The following is a 23,658-nucleotide window of genomic DNA, read 5'->3' as shown; positions in this document are numbered from 1 at the left end:
GAGTATTTCATCCCCAAACCAGAGCATCCTTACCATCAAAAACAGCACGGCTGTACTGGGTCGTTGATGCCAGAGGTTTACAGGTGGTGTCAAACTTGTTGCCGTAGTTGCCGATGCTCACCTCGAACTGGATGGGCTCGCCCGTGTCTTGCAGCATGGTGGCAGAATGGAACACAGCAGCCAAGCAGAACTTCCTCCTGCGCTGGTACTTCTACCAAAACAACCTTTTCAGTTGTATTTCAAAACAGGATCCACATTTATAGAAAACAATAGCAATATCTAAATGGAAATAATAACTTTAATCTTTTCACTATTTTCTGAGAAGAAACCAAAAAATATAGCATGTATAATAAATTACTGTATTTGATATTATAAAATATTATGTTTTTATATTATATAACCTATATATAATAAATAACATAATATAAAATAATATTATGTATTATATACTCTATTTTATATGTTATACATTATATACTCTATACATCATATGTATTTTTATATAATATTCTACTATTTATCTAATATTCTACAAAAAAGATAAAACAATTTTCCTGGCAAATTAACACAGAGTCCTTTTCTGGGAGCTGGCCCAAATAATGTACAAAATCTCTGTAATTTTACAATTACAATTGTAATCAATATTATAAAATATTATAATATAATATCACATATAATATATTCTATTTGATATTATAAAATATGTTTCAGATTAACACTTCTTGCTACAAGGGCATGACATTTTTGTAGCTACTACTCCTCAGCCACCAGTAAACATCTCTTAACCTGGGGGTTGCACTTTGTTGTACTGATTTTAGTGAGTCAGATCACTCTCTAGAAACAATCAGCCAAGGCACATCTCCACTACCAAAACTGACAATAAAACAAGGACTTACCTCGACAACCAGTAAGTCATCATTAGGAATCATTTCTAATTTTTTATTAACAGGCTTGCTTTCAGATAATGTAGACAGCTCAACCAGAATCCTCCCTCTATAAGCAACTCCTTCTCCCTGTAACACAGACACATACCAAATCAAATTTTATATATTTTCTCTAAAGAAGTGTATATTTTTTTTAGTGGTACATGATTCTGGCTTCACTGAAGTGTTCTCAAAACTCCTGCAGAGGCATGGATGTACATATTGGAACAAGTGAAATAAAGCATTTGGCTTAATGCTAGAAGTCAAAAACATATTTATGCAAACAAGGAAAGAAGAAATACAAATGCATGCAAAGGTGCAGTTAGTAAAAATCATCAAAATCATTGCTGCTCCTTGAAAAATATCTTTAAAAGAAAAACAGGAATGGAAAATACTATCATACTTCCTTATTAATCATAAATATAAACTATTATTCAAAAATAAAGAGAAAGAGATGTTTAATGTAAAATAACCACATTAAAATGAATAAATTAATTGATTAAAAAGAATTGGGTTAATTCTTTTATGAAAAACAATTAATAAAGAAACTTACCTTTCCAAAGTTTAATTCATCATATGGGTCTGGGAATCCAGTGTATTCTCTTGGACTTCCATAGAAGTTTAGGTAACAAGGCCCAAATGTTGGTAAAAAGCCAACTTCAGTTTCTCCAGAGTTTACTAACAGAAGACATTATCATATCTTTGTTAATTACCATACTGAGGCAGAAAGAAACAAATAACATGACTATCAAATTCATTAGAAGAAATGTTAGATATTAGTTAGGTATTAGTAATATAAGAACACTTTACTCTCTGGATATACCATATGAATTTAAAGTAATTATACTACTGACTGTACTTGTACCTAACTTCTTTCTTCACTGTACAACATTTACACTAAATACTGCTTCATGCAGCAAAAATCCCACAGAATAAGAATTTATGTCACACTCCAAATATATGGTTTTAATTTATGTCCATGTGTAATATGTTCTTATGCTAATAGAAAGCATGTTTTCTAGAAGGAAATGAAACTGTGTAAAACAACATTTACAATCACTTGAATGCACTGTGAGGCCAATGATCCAACTAAGCAGCCACACAAAAGATGCACTCTCTAGCAGAAAAAAAAGATGAGAAACAGGTCAACTTTGCCTGGAGTGATCTGCAGCACAGGGAGGGATGCAATTATTTCTCACAGGAAAGAAGGCTGAGGTAACACAGTGACAGTAAAGGGTTGTGCCTTGTGTCACTCTGCCACTGCTGAGTGACACAAGTGGATTATAAAAGTGAATGTGATGTCTTGATGCAATTTCCTGTCAACACAAAGTCATGTATAACCTGCACAATATAAAATAAAGATTTGTAGTTCTCTATTTTGCATCTGGATACTTTCACATCCTTACCTCTGAATCAGAAACAATTCAAAATTTGAATGAAAAAAAAAAATCATTGGAATAATGTCCAATTTTTAAAAAATTCTAAGACTGAACTGCTCACATCAGACCTCAGCATGACTAGGTTTAAGAAACAGAAATGTGTTAAATCAATGCATTCACTACTTACTGACGCCGATCAATTAAACAGAATATAAATTTAGAAACATATAGACAACAAAAAAACCCTCCCAAAACTGGAATGAAAATAATTTATTTTCTGGGTTTTTTTAAATTTAAAATTCAATTGTTTACTTTTAGAAGACTAATGATCATGTATAATAGAAAGTGACTCTGAGAAATCATTTCAGCCTTTAACTTAATATTACTTTACTAAGAAAGAAGGATAGTAAATGAAGTACCATGTGGATGAATGTTGACTACCTTTCAACTTCACTCCAGTTGTATTTATTTCATACTATTTAAATATTTACTAGAAAGTCTTTCAAACCTGGATGTCAACCTAGACAGTTATGGAAAATGTCACCTCTCCAGGTAGTAACAAAAGCAGATTTTATTTTCCAGATTTTGTTTATATATCTTGTTAAGCATAAGCAAAACAGCCACTAATTATTATAAGCAGTTATTTACTTCTGCAGGGCTCTGCAGGTGCAAATATGCCTGTGATCCCATAGCTAAGTTAAAAATTTCAAGCCACTGTTAGACTTAGCACTCTGCAATTGAAGCGACTACATGCTCATCTCTAACACACAGCTTGAAGCATCAGCCAAACAGAAATATTTTCAAACCAATTCCAGTGCCAAAACTGGTTTATAGAGTTAGTTTTGTTTGATACTCTTTAATCACAATGGTCAAATCTTTTAGACAAACAATTATTAAAAATATTTTTAAGCTGATGGAGTATCTTAGGCAATGCTTTTCAGTTTGGGCAATGGAACACAAAATCAGTAACAGGTGAAGATATAAACCTTCATATGATGAAGCCCCTGTTCCTGAAGATGAAAAATCTATATTATGGAAAGAGAAGTAGTTATATGACAAGTGACAATAGCATTTAAAAAAACCCCTCACATTACAAAGCAATCTCCTTTTAAAATAAAGTTGAAAGCTTGAGAAAAAATAAAGATCATATCAGCTAGAATTTTGCTTCTGGTTAATATGTGAAGTTATTACTCTTCCTCTACAAATTCCAAAGGGGATAAAAACAGCATGTGTCTGACAAAATATCTTGTTTTAGCACTTATTTTTCAGCTTTGTACAATTCTCGTCCACACAAAATACAGATTTATTTTTAAAACTACTTTTAAAATCTTGAGGACATTTTAGAAACCCTAAATTAGGGTTTCTAATTTACATTTCTAAATTAGAATTTACAATTAATTACATTTAAAATACATTTTAAATTACATTTCAGGGCCCCTTAGGTTATCTACATTTACATTTACTGAGGACTATAGACTAGTTCAGTTTCACAATCCTTTACAAGCCAGAACAGGCTTCAGGCAGAGCACTAAAGAGAAGATAACAGAAATGGCTATTCCAATGTCAATACCTCAGCAGAGAGAGCAACCAAAGCAATCTCCCCAGTTACAGAGTGCCTGTGTTTGAAGTGTAAATGTGCTGTGACTCAGCTGCAGTTCAGGATACACACTCCTATGGGGAGTACAGTGATCTCTCCAGAGCTGAATTTTCCCCAACAGCCCAACCCTTCTGTCTTGGCTTTCCCACTGCCCTTTCCTTTTGCTTCTGTCTTTGCATAGGATATATAAAAAGAATGTTTGCATGAAGTCTTACTTCCACAGCAGTCCTTCTAAGAGGACTACATTATAAGCTTTTATGTGATTGAAAATACAGTTCCATCCAATTCTTGCCTCAAGTCAGTATAGTATTGGAGCCACTAACTTTGTTTTTAAACACCTGATATAGCCACCACCTTAAGGACAAATTTGTCTGTCTCAGACAAGGACATATCATATACATATTATCAGTACAAGAGAGAAAATTACTAATTTAGATTCTTATTGCAACAATGGTGAAAAGGTTCTGAGACAGTGCCCTTCAAAATAGTGTAGACAGTCAGATAAATACATATTAAGCCTGATTAACGTTGAGCTTTGCAATTCTGTATGGATAACTAGTATGCCAAACTACGTTCATTAAAAAGATAAAACAATTTTTCTGGCAAATTAACACAGAATCCTAGTCTGGGAGCCTGCGAAACTGTATGAAAGATCTTGCTATATAAAGAGGTGATTATAGATATAGATCACAAAGAAATGATCAGTAATCACAAGATTATATTAGAATATAGCATCTGAAAGCAGCTTAGTGGTGTCAAGGAAGTGAGTATGTGGTTCTAGATAGTTCCTTTAGGCTAACTACTCAGGAACATTCCACAGCTTCAAGGTTCTCCTCTCAGAGACAGAACAGATACTCTTCTAAGGCAGCAAAAGGAGTCATGTTTACCAGTGTCCAAAGAAGAAGTGGTTCTGAAGCAGTGACTCCAGGTTGTCTTGAAATTAAATTTCTCATTAAGCATCTAAGTAAATTTTCATATCTTACACATGGTAGATTGTGATATCACATCATTTTCTGAACTTGGGAAAGTACTCACAAATGTCCTTAGTTCATTTACATACATACACATATATATATATATATATATATAAAAATATAATGGAAAACCAAGTCTTGAATCACTGCCATTTCCATGATGATGTGGTTTAATCATTAAAATTTTAATACTTTGCTTTTAAAAGTCCCATAGAATGTTTTCTAGGCAAATTGTTTTGAAAATTTCATGAACAGACAATCCTGTTGCCAGGGAATTGAGAAGCTGTAGATAAATATATACTTTCTTAGAGCACTGATCTTTCCCATTCTGTGTAACACAAGAGAAGATAGTGTGTTACACACTGCTCAAACAATTACCTTCAATCTCTCCTCCAGAAGAAGCAATTTTTGAAAGACTTAAATATGTTGTTCCGACTACATCATTTTTTGTCAGTCGATCCCTACAAAAAAAGGAAAAAAAGAAAGATTTTATTTAAATATAATGCTGGTCATCACACAAAGTGGCAAGCTACTAGTACACACATTTTCTATGGCCCAAAATATGTCAATATTACTAACAAAACCAGTAATGACAAGTTACAAAAGTGGGCTGTAGACAATGAAGAACTCACCTGACTTTTATACTATCATTAAACAGTGACAGTGTTCAATTCTCACTGCACACAATTAAAATAATCTCATGTTACACTAATCAGATCTCTTGTAAAGAAACCATAAAGGTACTTAAACACTTGCTTAAATACTGTCAGACACTGTAAAAATACCTGACATCTATGGAACCAGACTTTTCTCTGCTTATCATCATTTACCTTCCCAAGTAATTTGATTAAAAGTCGTAACTCACCAGTCAACAACTGAAAGTTTTATTTTCTCACACATCGAGGGAAACTGAAATAAAAAAAACAATGAAAGTAAAATAACTCATTACTTTTTTCACCTCTTTAATATCAATGCCCTGACTTCAAAAAAAATGGCTTTCTACAGAAACAAGGGTAAAAAACTGACCTTGATTTGAAGATAAATAATTTGATTCCATTCTGGATTAGCATTTTTCTCAATTATATTTGTGCAAACCTGCCAAAAATGAAACCAAATATACAAGACATCAAAGGTAAAACAGAAACAAAAGCATTTACTAGCTATGATTTAGGACACATCACTATCCAATTGGAAAAATTAGGGATAGTAGTCAACGAATCCTGAATTAATGCTGCAATGAGCCATTGATGCTCAATGTGTTTTCCACTGGTAACTACTGTTAGAGTAATCTGCTTATGCAGCATTAATGACTTTTGGAGGAAAAGAAAATATTGAAACAGTGTTTAAACTTGAATTTGGGTTATGCTCCCTTTCGTTTTCACTAGCTATGACTAAATGAAATTATTAAAGCTTGTTATTTCCACAAGCTACAATTAACGTGCTTTTATCACAGCAGAGAAATGAGATGAAGGAATGACTTGATTCCAGCTTTCTTTATGCAGGTTTTAGCATAGATGAAGAATATTTTGTAGGGTAGAGGCTGCATTATTTGCTAGTCACGTCCTCTAAAGATCATCCACACTACTCGCTGTAGAAAAATTTACTACAGGTTGTTGTACTATAGGTTATTTTATAGGTTGTGCAATTGTGATCCACATCAAATTTGGCATTCTAAGGAACACTTTATTATTTAAATGAACAAATGTGGTCAGTCTGCCCAGAAAGATCTGTATCACCAATTACTAAAAGCAATCAGGAACAACTGTTAGGTGAGCAATCTGGCATATGTCAGTTCTAGCCTTTAGTCATACATTCCTTTCATTAGTCATCAGTTCTACACCCTTTCTATTGTACCTTGAAGTCTGTCATTTTACTAAGTGTTAATAAAGTTAACAAAGTTTAAAAGCTTATGAAGTTAAATAAAGTTAACTCTATTTTTTAATTTTTAAAAATTTCCATAATTCCAGTAAACTTAAACATTCATGTCGGCATATGAAATCTGTTCTCAGGACTACAGTAAGAATACAAAGGTTCAGATATTTACCAAATTACCTTTTTCCCAGCAAAAGAAACTTCTACAAATGGATCTACCAGGTTTTTCTTGTCTGCTTCTCCTCCAAATATTTCCTTGACAGTTTGTGCAAAAGCATCATCCACTGGAGAGTTGTCAAAGATTAAATTCAGGTTATTATTAAGGTAAAAAATTAAGAATTTTAGCTTAGGAGCAATTTTAAGAATATAAATTTTTTTCAAACATCATAAGAGTTCTGATCTGCTCCTGAATTTAAAGGCATCACTGTATTTGAAAAACATGATACATATATTTGAAGACATTGCTATTTGGCACAGATATAGGTGAGAAAGTATGCTAGTAAGGGATAAAAAGGCACCTATATTCTCTTCTGAACAGCTACCATAAATAACTATTTCTAATGGTATTCAAACACCAGTGGACAAGTAGGGAGAAGCTACATACTCTGTGGAATGTCCTCAGCTCTGTAGATTTTGAGAAGGAAAGTGACCCATCGAAGTGCAATCCCAGCAGGTAATAAAAGATTGCTCTCCACATCATCACTTTCATTATCTCTCTCCCTTTTTTCAACCTGTTGGGGGATACAGTTGCAGACAAAAAAAAGACAAGGCAATGTACAGAATTAGGATTCTGTTGATTAGCTAAAGGCTGTTGTCAGTTTCATGATGAATGAGACTGTATCAAATTATCAAGCCACAAAAAAATTGATTCTGGCTAAACTATTTTACTTTCAGTTTTATCTCCAAAGTACTGAGGAGCCCATTATAATCACACTTTCAAAGTCATCACCATCAGACAATGATGACTTTGGCACATGTACAATGCCAACTTCATCCAAATTTCATACTCGTCTCAAGAGAAGGCATTTACTACAATTAGCAAAGGCTAACAAGTCTGATACAACTTACCAGAACTTACTGCTTCCTCCTTTAAAAATAAAAACACCACTAATAACTACACATATCCTTGTGATTTCAAGAATTAAAAGGATAGCAGAGAGGAACAGTTAATAAGAAACTAAAAGGCAATCTGCCATGGTTCTGGGCATTACATTTAACCAAAGAGTAACAGTATGCAAAAAATATCAGACAGGAAGAAAAGCAGAACTTAAAATACAGGTAATGGTCAGGTAAGAAAAGTATTACAAGAAAAAAATCACTGTTTTTCACCTTGACAGAACAGCAGAGAGTGAAGGTTGGATTGTTAAAACTATCTACTGCTTTTATCCACATCAAATCACTTGTGCCTGACTTGTAATTATTGAGGGGTCTGATCCTCATCAGGAAAAATTTGGAGCTTTCTAGTACTCTGGTTTCTCTATGGGCTTGTCTATGTTTTGTGGTAGTGGAGACACTCCTGACTTAGTCCTGGAACTGGTATCAGTGTTACTCTGCCTGCTTAGCTATGCTAAGGAGAATTACATATTAGTTTGCATGCAAAACCAGGCTAACAGATCTCTACTTCCAGTATGTGAAGGAGTATCCACAAATCACAGAGGTTGCTGAACTGAGCAGAAAAACAAAACAAGCTTTGAGTTAACCACTTAGTACAGGATGCCCCAGAAACCACTTGTAAATTCTGTCTTATAAATACTGCTCACAGAGCAAATTATACAGTAGTAAAAGTGTTTGGGGGGGCACAAATAAATATCAGTGGGGATGGAGAGGGGAAGAAAAACATTTAAATTAAACTTACTGGTGGCTCATCCCCAGTTCCCAGGACAAACATGCTGACTTTCATATAGCCTTTGGCTCCTGAATTTGTATCTTCAGGATCACTCAGCAAAAGCCATTTTCTCATAACTGCATGGCCTGAAATAAAACAAACATCATCATCGGCCCCAGTAATATCCATTAAAAAATGCAGACATCATATAAGCAGTGAGCTATTTCAAAAGTATGCTTTATTGTAAATTACCTCAATTATTTAACAAAATAATCCTGTCCTAGACAGGTCTCAATAGTGCCATCCAAAACAAGAAATCTGGTGTTAAACTGTTTTGGTGTACTAATTCAGGGATACAGTTATCCAATATTTTTTGCGTTATTTTTCAAATTTTAAGTCTGATATAAAAGGGGCTTGTACCTCATTGTGAATTCACTGAAAAGAGTTATATACTGAAGTTGAGCTATATATTGAAGTTAATACTTAAGGCAGCAAACCTTAATAATTTTACATTAAGTTTCTTCTTTTACTTTAGAAATTTAATGAAATGTTTCAACTTGCAGTTTCAAGGCAAGAAGTTCTGAAGTAACCATTACTTACCAGGCTCATCATAAACATAGCCAATGTCAATCTGAAATAAAGATCAAAAAGAAGAAGAAATTTCTGAAGAAATACCAAAACAGAAAAATGGTGGGCAACTCCCCCCATGTTTTTCATGGGCAATACTACATTGTTCTCTTGTCACAAAGAAAAGACAGTTTACAGAGAATATTACTAGGAGAAAGAGAAAATGCCTTACACTGAAAAATCAGGGATTTCAAATGGATAGAGCAGACAAAAAGAAAATGCAAGAAAAGATGTGTTAGAAATAACACATGTAGTTATTTTGTTTTTTTCTTGGATCCCTAGCTTTTTCATTTACCAGAGACACAAGATGGGGCTGGCTTACTGCTTCTTGAACTCCTTACGCTCACTCATTATTTTATGTTCACACAGGCTTTTCAGAACACTTCTGTTCCTTCTTCCTGCTCAACATCTCATCCTTCAGTTCCAGAAATGAGACTTGGTTTTTTGTTTTTTAAATTAATAATTTCCTTTTTCTTATTAAGAATATGACTGTTTCTCTCCCCAGTGTGTCAAATCTGGACAAGATTGCCTCATTCATTGTATCAGACTTTAAACATGTTCAGGAATGTAAGTATGTTTGCTCATGGCAGTTGGGGCTAGTATCCCTTGCAGGTACAGTCTGAAAGGGTGATTTTTCTAGACAGAATTATGCTTGTGGTTTCCTGTTGGAATGTGTGCCTGCAGGAACAGAAAGCAGCTGAGTGATGTGCTGTCACCTGCTTAGTGAATATTCAAACTTCCACAGAGAAATACACCACTGACTGAATCACCAGAAATCACAAAGAAAATAAGCAGCGAGAAGAAAAAACAACCAGCTTCGTGGCAGAAGGTGTTTCATTTAGAAAAGGACACTCCTCCCTCTTTAGATATTTTTGTAAAAAGCTGGTCCTATTGAATTTATGCAGTACCAAATAAGTAAGCAGAAAAACAGAAAAGCAGAAAAGCAGAAAAGCAGAAAAGCAGAAAAGCAGAAAAGCAAAAAGGCAGAAAAGACAGCCAGCACTGATACTGGAAGTGTTGTAACAGTGGATCCCAGTAGCCATTACAATTGCCATGGGAATTCTTGGCAGGCAGATGTCTACTTCCCAAAGCTGACCATAACAAATCCAGATAGAGACAATCTCACTAATATCATCAGAACCACAGAAACTACTTTAAATAAGTTAATTTTCCACCATTGTTTTTACTTAACTTCTGACTAAAGGAACACTTCTCCACATAATTTGAAAATGTGTGTCTTTACACCGCCATATATATCACTATTCTGCCTATTAGCTACCTAATAAAATCATCTCTTCAAGCCCTACCTCATACCAAATAATCACCTGACCACAAAAGAAGGAGTTACCTGGATGCAAATTAGAGAAGTTGGTATAAAAACCACACAAATTTCTTTAATAATAGTCTTCTACTCGAATAAAAAAACCTGCTTACTAGTGCTTTGAGCAAATGGTTTCTAGCTTGAGAAACAAGACATCATCAGATAATTATTTGGCCCCATGAAAAAGAAGTATAAATGTAAACATTTAAAACTAGCACTTAAAATTTTTCTCTAGTTTTATTTAATTTAGTCCAGATATGGAGCTTATTTCATACCCACCTTAAATTCACCCATTAGACAGTCTGCTCGTAGAGAGTGAGAATCATACACCTAAAAAGACAGAGGAACATGAAACTGGAATGTTCCTAAACAACCTGGTGAAATGGCCAGAGGATGCTACAGGTATCCAGCACCTTGTGAATATGCACTGGTTTTTCTTACCCGAATGCTAACTGTTTCATCAAGCAGCTCTAAAGGAGTCATGTGGACATTGTAGAAAAATATCTGTCAAGGTAAAAAACAAAAAACCCTGTCTTAAAATGATAAACACAATTACTTGAACATAAAATGCAAAAGCATTATTTTAGGAGCCATGTGAAGCATGCCTGATACAGTATTTTTACCTTGCTTCCTTGATGGATATTTTATGTGGTAATTTAGTGCAGAATGAAAACCAGAAGTTGGTAAGTTGACTCAGTACACCACAGGCAAGACAGTCACAGCTTCCATTTGAATTAACACTGTCAGCATAACTGTGCTGCAAACTTCCAGCACTGCCCTTTGCTCCTTGCTCTGCACTTCATATTTTTCTCAGGGGAACAACTCCAGAAACTGTAAAGTTCATTTGCCACAGCACTAAATCCTGGTGTAACCATCTCTGTTGTGTTTTTCAGAGCCTTTGTTTAGAGTTAGTGGTGATAGTGGTTGTAATTATCTGAATTTTTTAAGGCCATTTAAATTCAAGGCCATAGTAATCAATAGCATGATTGATATATATAGTTGATAGTTTGATAGCATGAAGATATATATACTATATATTAGTTTGTTATCATAACAGATCATGCCTCACTAAGCTTGGTCTTTGATCCCAGCTATATTCCAGTCAGTATTTTATAAAAAAAGAATGGAAGGGTATGTAAACATGGTCCCTCCTATTCCAGTTTTAGACTACTATGGATATTGAGACTGCCAAGGAATTGTTTCAATATAAGGTGCAATCAACTTTCTGCCCTCCCTATTTTTCCCATGGTTTCATAAATCTTGACTGCTACCTACAGGTTAGTTCAAGTTTCAAAGTTTTGTAAATTCCTTGGTCTTGTCTCTGTGTGTTAAACGTGCCTGCCATGTTCCAAAAGCTTCTGAATTTTCCACACATGCCCAGACAATGAGAGTTGCCCTCAGCATTTTCTCTATTACACTTTAATTTTGCAGCATTAGCCTTCCAGCCATGGGATCATTCTCGTGTCCCTTAGATGGCTTTGAATTCTCTCCTGTATTTCAGTGTGTTTGATATACAGACCCCCTGTCTGGACAGAGAAATCTAGTTGTGCTTTTACAAATCATGGGTAGAAAGGCAGTGACATTTCCAGATTCTGTGGCAGTCCTATGGCATTGCTCTGAGCACTTATCTGTACACACCACAGAGATCTACAATGATTTCTAATTAATCTTTCTATGATTTTTATAACCTGCACACATACTATTCAAAGTGATTCTGTCACATGGCCAATTGCACCAAAGAAAATGTTCCATATGTCTCATACAAAGCTTGACTTCCTTCTAGGCAGTTTTATCTGCTAAGACTGGCAGTGACAGAGATGTGTTCAGTGATGTGAATACATAAAGAAAAGGACTAGGGATGTCATAATGCATGTTAGCCATGATTACCCATAAATATTAGTAAATTCTTATTAATTGATCATAATGAAAGCTGTATGAACTATTTCTCTACATTTGATAGCCCCAACACTTCAGCTAGTGTGTTCTCACACCACTTACTTCATCAAAAAATGGGTTATTTCCTCTTTTTATTCTTGTCCGGTGTGTCTGACCACAAACATGAACTTTGACTACTGGTTTTATGTTATTTCCAGGCAACTGACGACCTTCAATGATTCTAACACGAATCTGAAAAAAAAAAAATAAAAAAAAATTTGTACTAATTCATTCTCTATATTATCTGTGATCCTGATCACAACAGTTGCTTATTACACCACCAAAAATATTACCCAACACCTGAAGTAGCTGACAGATATGAACCAGACTTTGCAATCTTTATTATGACAGTAAATAATTTCACAAGACAAGTTAGGGTTAATTATTTCACTAGAGCTTTTTCACTTGCCTTTACCATTTATTTTTAAAGCTGCTACAGTAGTCTGAAATCTATACAACCATACAGTAAATAAGGTTCATCCCTGTTTCAGTCAGAACTGTACAAAATCATTCATCTCAGTAACAGGAACATTTGAGGAATAATTTTGAAATACTGGCTTTCAAATGCAGTGGCTAATTATCTCTGTGGTGCATTTGATAAGATGATATTAAATTATGCTCAGGCTGTGTAAAATAAGTGTTATGCTTAGCAGAAAAAGGGAACATACAATATTTAACAAACCTATTACCTGAAAATCTTGTGGTTTGTTAGAGAGGATTCTCCGTGTTTTCTTTCCTCTGGTGATGCGTTTAGCTAGCTGGGCTTCCTTTGTGCCACTTGGAATTGTTGGTGTGATACCACCAACTGCACCATCCAACCCATCCTCGTAACCTCCATCATCTTCTCCATCTCATACAGCAAAAAACAGTGTAATTAATAAATAAATAGCAGAAATTGCTATTAAAGTTACAGGAGTAAGAGTCTGATATCCAAGAGTTCCACTAAAATTCTATTATTAGCTCACATCAACAATTTTTTTGCCAACTACATTTTGCCAATTACATTTTTCCAACTCCTTTTGAAAGCTAGTAATTTTTAGCCTGCTTAAGAACAAGTTTATATCCTAAAAAAAAATTAACTCTAGATCTGTCTCTCTTCTGGATGCAGAGTGTCTAATACAATTCCCATACATTTTTTTAATCGACCGATTGTAGCAAAGTTCAGCTGACATCATCCCCCAACTAGTTCACAATTCCACACCACAAGGGATTAATTTTATTCCATTATTAATTTTATTGGATAAACATTGCTGTTTAATGAATCTTGCTGTTTCCCATCAGCAAGACTAGGCTATAGCACAGCATTGTTTTTTAGTTCAGAATCTTGAATGCATGAATACATTCAAAGTCTGCCATCCAAAATAAAATGTAATCCTTCTCCACAACATTTAATTGTGGAATAAGTTTTTCAGTAAGGCTCTTTGACAGTTCTGAAATCAGCAAACCCTTGTGAAAGACAGTTCTACAGCCACATGACACTACAATACTGAATCTTACTCTGAGATTCCAGTATTGCAAAATAGGATCCATAAATATCTAGACCACAAAAGTGGTGACTCCCTTGTGTTTCCGGCTTTTCTTAACTGGACAGTGACTATGGTAAAATTTAGAGGAAGAATGAGCTGTGTCTCTGGTGGTTGGCACTAACAGAATGTACACTAACTTCATAAATTACAGCTGATGATCACCTTGTACAATGAAGTCCTCCATGGTCCTTGTAAGAGACGTATAAAACCAGAGAGACTGACATACCATGGATTTTACAAGCAGAAGGCTCCACCCACCTCTCTAACATCTTTCAAAATGCATTTGACTGAATGGATCCATGCAGCTAACTGATTACATACCCTAGCACTTAACTTTTCACTTCTGAAATTGACTCAGCTATCTCAGGAAAAGCGATTTCATTTCATGGGAAATTGGTATTTATAATAACTAACTAAGGTGTGTTAGGTAATTCACACTGAAATAATTTTCATGCAGTTGCTGTGTACCAAAAACCTGCCATTTATATATCTTACAATTAAAAAATATTTTAACAGCTATCAAAATAATCTCATAAAAATGAATTTGCATTTTTAGCCTTCAAGTCCACATTTCTATAAAATTACTTTGAAGTGCAGAATTTAACACAGTTTTTGGGTTAATATTACTTATTCTTCCACTCTCCAAGAACACCTCTGAGAGAACCCAGTACAATCAAAATTTCTCTCCAGAAGACTCCTGATTTCAATTTTTTCCTTCTTATGTTATTATCTATCACCAAATAATGATCAAACTGATTTACTTCTCAAACACAAAACATTTATTAAACTTCTTTCTGTCTGCACAAACACAGCTTTGATATTAGGCTTATTATTTTCCAATGTACTGCAAAAGCTTGTTATTTCACAGCTATTTTAAGAGTCTAGAAAACCAGATCTCAAAAATGCTCTTAGCCAAAGCCTAGTTAATACGATATATGGAGAGACCAAAGAATATTCCCTACTGATCACAATATTTCATTGGCTAGTCAAATATCAACCTAATATAAACCAGTCCATTCCAAACCTTAATTTTTCTAAAAGGGAAAAGAGCTTTAATTATTCAGTAATTTTTTTTCACAAAGCTCCCTGACATTGAAAGTAATAGATGGGACTTCTCTGTTTTTGGACAGCCCTAGAATTGCAGGAGATAATCACTGTTTACTTGAACATTCAAAAACCTTTCTTTCCTAAACAAAAGCCATTTTGAAAAGTTTTTAAGCAAATAAAGAAAATGATACTAAAATCCACTTTATGTCAGGAAATGCAAATTTTTTTCTTAGCTTCTGAATCATCCTTAATTTCTTTAAAATCACTTCCTGGCAGTCTTGACATGCTTGCATCTGCTGAACAGTGGTGCTGGATGGCTTTCTTGCCTTACCTTAAACAGCTACAGGAGCTTTTAACAATAATTCTGAGAAAAGATTGAAATACCTTCCTGTGCACCGGTCCCTCCTGGATCAGTTGGATTTGCAGGTCCAGCTGGTGGCTCATATCCTACTACCAAATCAATTGTTGCCTATAGAAAAATAGTTTTTTATGTAGCCCACAGTATTCACAACAGTTGATTTAAAGCAGTAAGTTGTTCTAACATTGTACTTTAACAGTTAACTCTTCATGGGCACAACACTTTTATAAAATTTATCTACTAGTAAATTAATAAACTATTATTAAGAATATTAACCTATATATATGCATACATACAAACAATAATTCACAGCTAATGGACTGAGTTCTAAAATAATATCTAAAAAATGGAATTACTGTGTTTATATTTAGAAAATCTGTCACAATACAAGCATGTAAAATGTTCTACAAATGTTTAGTTCCACAATAATCAGGGCAGACAAGGTGAAATCCTAAATTTGCTGACAGAAAAACAAAGGCAGTAGAGAACACTCTCTCATCAACAAATTAACAAGTCTGAACCATAAGTAAAATTTCCTATCTGACTTCTCTAATTGCTTGTTCATATCTCCATCCTGGAAGAAAAACACTGTCATTTCCCATTCTAATTATAGAACCATCTTTTTTGTGCTTGACTGTGGTTTTGGATTATTGAACAAACCATTATTATTCCCAGTTGCCAGAGTAACACGAGAAGTCAGCAAAAAAAGCCCAACCCTGTGACCAACTAATCATGTTATTAAAATACAGCTGATGAGATACTGAAATTAATGCTTAGAGCCTCTCATTATTGAAGTGTACTAGAATGCAGTATGAAGTGCCTTTACAGCTGCACTGCACAAACACAGTAAGGTCCCAGGTTCCAAAAACTACTTAATTAATAACTAAGTTAATAGCCATTTAAATCTAAACATGTGCTAAATCAAGTTAAGCAAGTTCTTGTGTAACTTTCTGAACAGAGCTGGCAGTGAACATGCACATGACCACGTGCTTTCCAGAACCAGTGCTGTGACAACAGGTAGCTAAAGCTGAACAGGTTACAAAGCATAGGGCAAAAAAAGGGCATATGCAACTTGGAAAATGCACCTTTTCAACCTCAGACTGATTTTCATGCATACTCTGTGGCCCATAATATTTATAACACATATATACAAATACATAATATATACAGAGAAAACAAAATTGTATAGACATATACAAATATATGTCTGGTTATAAATTTCTTCTGTCTGGAACTTTTGCTAGAAATTTCCATGAATTAAATTGATATTAGCCCTGTTGCTGGAGCATTTTGATCAAGAATCCAGTAAAATAAGAAAATGTAAGTCACTCACTCCAATTTCTTGTCCCCTTTCATTCAGTAGAGGTATGAGTTTGAAGGGAAAAGATCTGCTTTGGTTGCCTACAAGATCTTTAAGTGCTACGGATGCACTTCCAATTAATCTGAAATTAAATAAAAATAATAATTAGAATGCAACTATACATCAGATGTTCCCATTTGTCTTTTGCTAGTATCTGTTGTCAACCAAGTACCTCCAGCCATGACTTGAAAACTTAAAGCACAACAAAAGACTATTACAAATGATTGTGTACTGCTAAGTTTTAATTTCTGTTTCATTACACTCAAATGTTCAGTACACTCAAATGTTCTTTCTGGCAGCCAGAGCTTTAGACACCTAGAAGATGTTAGAAAATGAAACTATTTTTCATTTATTTTTGAAAATAATCTTCTCTATAACTTTCAACAGCCATGACACTTATTTCCAACACTGGATTCTCATTGGTAAACTAAAGAATATAAAAATTTCTTTCCATACACTGATTTGCAAACTCTCAGGTGAGAAGTAGTGAATATGAACTAGGTATAAGAGCTGTTGTACTACACAGAAAAAGATGCAAAACCAGACATATTCACATCTTTGTAAAGAAAACAGTGAAAGAGAACAAATGAAATTAATGTGCTTATTAGAGGATTACAAAATTAATCTTCTTGTCCATACTCTGTGTTTTGGAATAGGTTCATCTTCTTGCCTCTCAATTCTCAGAATGTTTCTAGTGGTTCTAGAGCAGTCTACCAAAGGAAGGTTTCAAAGGGATCTGACAAGTGTCAGACTTCTGAGCTACTTCTGCCTGCTTTGGGACTGCATCAGTCACTCCCACCCTCTCCCAGAAAGATGAAAATCACATGTACTTTTAACCTGAGAGACTACTTCTAGTTTTGGCAACATTTCTTAGTGTGGTACTGATCTCATGATATTCTGCACTGGCACTGTATTTCATTCCCATGGTATGTAGTAGCAGTTTACTCCCATATTGAAGTGGATTACTGGAATAACTGGGATTTTTTCTATTAAAAAAAAAAAAAAAGCCAAGATAATTTTACCCTGTAAATATTTCAAAAAATATGTGTTACAAATAAAATACCAGCTTTGCTGCCAAAGCAGAAAAAAGATCTGTACACAGAGAACCTAACTGAGGTCCCCTGAAGTTACAGTTTTTTCATGGAGCAGCTAAGGATGCAGGGGTATTTTTTGACATGGAGCATTATAGCTACTCTTGCATTCTGTGTCACAAGAACATAAATTAATTTTTTGCAAAGTGCATTAAGATAAAGAAGCATAAGACATCAATTTCCTGCAAATATACCTTCCAGGTATTACACATGACAACTTGTTTAGTTGCAGAAACTTACATATTTTGAGATGCCATAGAAGGGAAAAACCCAACAAGTCTACCCATAAGCAGCTAGGCCAAATCAGATTCTAGAGAAAGAAAATATTTTCCTATGCACATTTGTAGAAAATTTATGTAGACTTGACCTTTTGATTTGATATGAGCTGGAGTGACTTAACTTCAAAAACATCAATTCAGAAGCCACCCAAAGTAATCTCAAATCATCAGGATGAATGTTTCATCAACCACACCCTCCTATCTGGTGACATTAACTCAAGAATTTCTGTTCACCTGTAGTGCTTTTGAAATTTTCCACTGTATATTTTCATTTCTACATCCTCATCTGCCCTGTACAAATGATAACTGCACACATTTGAATGCATAGTAACCATTTTTAAAATAGTGACCACCTTCAGCAGACTGAAGAGGGAATCAGTAATATAGACTTCTTGCTTGCAACCAGCTGCCTCTATATTTATATTTTATTTCTTTATTTCTTCTTTTATTTCCCCCTCCTTTAGCAGGTTAGGCAACAACAGTCTCCAGTCTCTTTCCACTCTACCAAGACTGAGAAATTTAATATTCAGTCTATAAACTATCTTAGTCCACTTCTAGACTTTAGACAATTTCTAAGCTTTGGGCACTGTTCTGTCTTTCCCAAAGTCATCCTCTTCCCTGGATTTGGGAGGTTTCACCCCTCCTTTATCAGAACCACAGAAGTGATGAGGCTGGAAGGAATCACTCAGGATCAGTCCAGTGCCTCAGCTCAAGCTTAGTCAGCTAGAACCGGTTACCCAGGACTATGTCCAGTCTGGTTTTGATCATACATCTACTCAACAACTGAAGTAATACATTCCAAAGTAACAAGAAATTACTCAAAATCATCCTTAGGTCTCATCTTTGTCACTTTGTAAAGTCTTAGAGAAAGCCTTTTTTTCTGACATGCTACTCTTGGGTTTTTAATCTTTGGGCTAAGTCAGCTAAGACAGACCTCAGGGGCTGCTGTGAGATCATGTCCCTCAGCAGTTCATTGATGTTTAGTGCTTTGCTGCAAGGTCTGCTCCCTCTGACAGGTAACTAGACACCAGTTCTCTGCATGGCTACTGTGAAGTTGCTGGGTTCCTCTGAACTTTGAAGACTTTTCATCTTCAGGCAGGATTGTATGCGATCTCCATCTGAAGTCATGACTTACAAGATGATAAGTAATCCTTTCCTTCCAGCATAGCTGAAAAGAGTTTTTAGCACCTGTTCATCATCAAAGGACACTGTTATTTGCTGGTCCTATTTCAGCTTTCTTTTTCTTGCCTGAGCAGATCAACATTTGTCCATCTAATTCCAGATCACACTAGTATCTTGACACCATCAAGGGGGACAGTTTCTGCTACTGGAACAGCTTAATGCATCCTCTGACCTTTTGCTTATCAGCTGTTTTAGCAGAAGACCAAAGCAAATGAATATTGTTTCTTAAATGTTTCAGTACCTTTTTGGCCATCCCTAAGACTTCTACAGGTAACGTGCCCAATCAGTCTGGCCTCTTAAACTTTTCCATTTGCAGGAGTAAAGCAAAAACCCTGTCTTGCCACAAGCAGTTTAAACATTCTGGTCTACCACTGGAGACAACACCTAAAATTATTGCAAAGTCCCTATTCAGAAGATGATTTTGAACTTTACCAGGCTTATGACAGTTTCCCCAGTGATCAAAGGAAAACACCTACCTTATAAGCATGAAATCAATGAACTACTGATGACCAACTATTAAACACTGAGTTGCATTTGTGCCAGAGCTAATTAATCCGTTAGTGCTGTGGTTAGCACTTCCTGTTAGCTGCCCAAATAACCAAGTGAAGTGAAACTTCACACCCATTTCTGGATCAGGAAGTGTTAACTCACAGTACCAACCACTTTATTATTCCTCTTGGTTTGAAGGTTGCAATCTATACTAAATTCTTTAGCCTCTCATGGCCTCTAGCTGCTTACATGCTACTTCTACTGGAAGACCCAAGGTTTCAATTACTCAAGAGTCAAGCATTTAAATTATTTTCATCTATTTTTAAGGGTTTATTTTGGAAGAGGTTTATATTTATGATTCTCATCAGCAAACTTGATTCTATGCTGCAGTTATAATTATATACTCAACCTTTCTCAATGTGTATATTTCATTATAGATTATGCTACAAGACCAAACACCCACCTTCTGTTATTCCTGCTATGTTTAACTCTTTTTATTAAGAAAAACCTCTATTTTATCTTTACTTATTTGATAATACTCTTTGCAAGAACAAACTTCAAAAAATAAACAAAACATGGATACTGTTTTCAGCAAGGAAGAAAAGCCCAGAACTGAATCTTAAACTGTCTAGATCTTGCATACAGTGGATGCAAGGAAAGCCTACAACTATGTACAGTCACACTGATGTGGAAAAGAATTCACACAAAAGGGTACAGTGTAGGAGGATTTAAGCAATCTGGAAATTATTTAACTATGAGAAATCCTTAGTAATGATTAAATAATTTGCTGCACTGCTCATTTGTAGCTGCATTTTTCTGTTAGAGCAAAGGGTGTGCCCAATCTGTTTTTCCTGTCTCACTAGGTTACTAACTACACAAAGGACACGGTGAAGCACATAATCCCAGCTCATTCTCTTAACTTCACAGGGACAACTGACATTACAGTGGGGGTTTTGAGATTTTTTTAGCTGCATAAAGATTTGGAAGAATTTGAAATCTTTCTACTAACAGTATGAGATGTAATAGAAAACAGATGTGCTCTCTTTTCAAACATCTTTATGCCGGAAAATCTAACTAAGCATGAATCATACAAGTCCTCTGGTTTATTCCTATGATGGTCTGTCTGTATACAGTGGTTTGCTTTATTTATCTTTTCCACTTATTGTGACTTCTCACCATGATGAGCTCTCATTAACCTATCTGCAAAAGTTTAGCGATCCTGTAAATGAAGCAGTAAATTTTCTCTCCAGGAAAACAAAGAAATGGAAAAATACCCAAATGTTCTTTCAGGCTTAATTTACAAAAACATACCAAAGCAATGAGTTCAGTGCCTTGGCACAGTGTAAAAGCAGAATAACATCCACTGTACTCCTTCTCCTGCATGTTTAAAAACAGACTGGATGAATAGTTATATCAACTTTTAGGAGCTGGAACCAATAATGTCTTATATTGCAACCTTCTACTCTGTTGTCCAGAGGGTAGTGCAGGTTCTGTAGTCACCTCTTGGGCATAGCAACAGACCAGGTGTCTGGAACTAGCCAGGAGTAAGAGTGCATGGGACAGCAGAGTGTGTATTGGCCAGGAGCTTTGGGAGTGAGCAGCCAGGGAGGGAGGCTGGCTGAGAAACCCAGTGCTCTACTCCTGGCCTATAGACAGACAGTAGCAGAACACTTGAGCAAAAGTTGTCACTACCTTGAATGTGACAACAGCAATCCTCACTGCTTATTTTCCTCCAGAAGAAAGAAAATAAAGCCAAAGACATGGCATAGGTTCTTTTCATCGCTTGTTCTCAGGCAACAGAGGCCCCTAGACATACTCTTTACACTCAAAAATGAAATTCAAATTCAATCTTGATTTTAAAATAAAATATATGAGAACATGAATCTCTAAAGGGATGATTGTTGATTTCAACTCGAAACCCACTTTGCTTAGACACCTACACCTCCCAGGTTAATGGTCTGCTTGTAAACATCAAAAGCAAACACTGGGTTTCTTAAACTGTCATTAGAATAGCTCTCAGTAGTAAGGACTTTAGATAGGCATTGTGCTCCACCTTTCCAACCCTGAACTAGCATGCAGACAAACCATAGAAGTGATATTTGCACACTCTTCCACTGAGCACTCTTCTGAAATGCTGCAGCACTTCAGATGTGTATTTAATTATAGACTTTTTCTTAAGTATTAAAAGAGGATACCTTGTAAAAGTAGCAGATCTATGATATGGTAGTCTTAAATCTCTCTCCAACTCAGTAAATAGAACAGTAACTCTACAGAAATACAAGCTATGCATACATCAATTGGTAGGTGAGAAACTTATCTATGTTCCTTCCTTTCATGTACTCTTCCATCTAAATGTGAATGTTCATAATATCAAATCTCTTCTTTTCAAAGAGCCTGACTTTGAAGCTGTTACTCTGGCTTTGGTGTGAATAACTTTCTGTACATAAACCCAAGCAAAGCAAACAGGCATTTGCACAAGCTGGGGGTTAAGTTACAAATATGAGTCTAGATGGTATTTACAAATACAATGTGAAGAAAACCAACCATATGACTGTTAAACTTTGAGCCCATATACAGAGTGAAACATTTGAGGTGATTCAGATTATCACTTTCCTTTAGTTTCTGATGCATTATTAAGTCCATTACAAAATTCTGATTACTGATAAGTTTTCCTATCTCAATTTTCGAAATCTCCCTAAGTCAGAGGCCTGCAATACATTCCTGCCTATCTGACCTCCAGGAATCTCAAGAATGAGAGACCTGAGGGCACTGGCTTGATTCACAGTTTATCACAGAGCTGTTAGAGTATTGTAAAAAACAGAATCCACATGGTGGGACGAGGCAGAGAGTAGTAAAGAAAAGCTAACAATGGAATTGGGCTACTATGAGTAAACATGAATGTTTGCCTAACACACATGAAATCTGCCATGAAAAAAATAGAAAAGATGACATGAGTGTACTTCCTTTCAGAATAGCAACAGAGAACACTACTTGGCACTGAGAGAAAAGAGAGAGCACAGCAAACAGCAGCTATCAGTTCCATTTTCCCTCTGTACTTTTTAAATTAAAGTTGTGTTTAATGCTGAGGTGGCAGTGGGGAGGGAGAGGAAAATAATTAACATACTTGTTTTGTCCAATTGTTTCAAAATCCTTCACAATAATTGTTAGGGAAGATGAATTATCCAGAGCAATTCCTTTCAAGTCAAATTCAACAATCTGAACAACAAAAAAAAGGACCAAACACAAATTATAATGACAAGTTATGTAAAAATTAACAACAGAGTAGCATATACAACAAAATTATTCTGAAATAAGTTTTTCATTTAGTGAGAGACCAAATCCAGCTTACATTTGCAAAAGTTAAGTAAAAAATGCTCATAACATGTATTTGATTTACTAATTACTGGCAACAATAGCACAATTAAATAGTTTAATAGTGAGCCATCATTTATTTTGCAGTTCCACTTCCTCACACTAACATACATATTGTCTTGTCATTCATAATATCTGATATTAATCCCCTCCAATACTGGCTGAACTCGGTTGCTGTAGAATTTAAACAAATAGCTGTGTGTTCCCTTTCTTTATAATTCTAATTACAAAATGTAAGAAAAAACTTTAATTTTCATTTATCATTGTAAAAAAAACACTGCCAATAAAACGTTTTCCCCAAGAAAAATATTACTGAAGATGCAACATAAGACAAGGCCTACAAATAAACAATGAGGACTATCAATACACAATTCCTTTTAATTCTGTATGGTTTTCACTGGTACATAACAAATTATCCCATCATGTTCCCATACATGTGGCTAAACAATGGCTGAACTGAATTTTGATGAAAAGAAAGTGGGAACAAAACCAGGCCACAAAC

The 23,658-nt window shown here is 35.1% G+C and overlaps 1 protein-coding gene across 6 annotated transcripts in view; it reads right to left on the bottom strand.

Annotated features, from left to right (window-relative positions):
• MYOF (myoferlin) overlaps positions 1 to 23,658 on the bottom strand; it is a 62,480-nt gene that overhangs the window by 32,283 nt on the left and 6,539 nt on the right. For 4 of the 6 annotated variants that reach the window (XR_004498103.1, XM_015633472.3, XM_015633468.3 and 1 more), the window contains exons 3-20: positions 22,909 to 23,000; positions 16,718 to 16,826; positions 15,411 to 15,495; positions 13,143 to 13,303; positions 12,517 to 12,645; positions 10,960 to 11,022; positions 10,798 to 10,848; positions 9,171 to 9,201; positions 8,601 to 8,716; positions 7,350 to 7,476; positions 6,926 to 7,029; positions 5,900 to 5,968; positions 5,739 to 5,782; positions 5,252 to 5,334; positions 3,289 to 3,327; positions 1,477 to 1,601; positions 897 to 1,013; positions 34 to 211 (exon numbers count right to left, since the gene is read on the bottom strand). Coding sequence is in view for 5 of the 6 variants with exons in the window: in XM_015633472.3 (XP_015488958.1) it covers positions 34 to 211; positions 897 to 1,013; positions 1,477 to 1,601; positions 3,289 to 3,327; positions 5,252 to 5,334; positions 5,739 to 5,782; positions 5,900 to 5,968; positions 6,926 to 7,029; positions 7,350 to 7,476; positions 8,601 to 8,716; positions 9,171 to 9,201; positions 10,798 to 10,848; positions 10,960 to 11,022; positions 12,517 to 12,645; positions 13,143 to 13,303; positions 15,411 to 15,495; positions 16,718 to 16,826; positions 22,909 to 23,000 (1,723 nt within the window). In the remaining variant the exon portion in view is untranslated. The remainder of the gene's footprint in view (positions 1 to 33; positions 212 to 896; positions 1,014 to 1,476; positions 1,602 to 3,288; positions 3,328 to 5,251; positions 5,335 to 5,738; positions 5,783 to 5,899; positions 5,969 to 6,925; positions 7,030 to 7,349; positions 7,477 to 8,600; positions 8,717 to 9,170; positions 9,202 to 10,797; positions 10,849 to 10,959; positions 11,023 to 12,516; positions 12,646 to 13,142; positions 13,304 to 15,410; positions 15,496 to 16,717; positions 16,827 to 22,908; positions 23,001 to 23,658) is intronic. The other 2 variants (XM_015633469.3, XM_015633471.3) reach the window with 1 other exon arrangement.

Source organism: Parus major, chromosome 6 (assembly GCF_001522545.3).
Source record: "Parus major isolate Abel chromosome 6, Parus_major1.1, whole genome shotgun sequence".
Lineage (NCBI taxonomy): Eukaryota > Metazoa > Chordata > Aves > Passeriformes > Paridae > Parus > Parus major.
The sequence above is the reverse complement of the archived record's forward strand: the minus strand, read 5'-3'. Positions and strand labels throughout refer to the sequence as shown.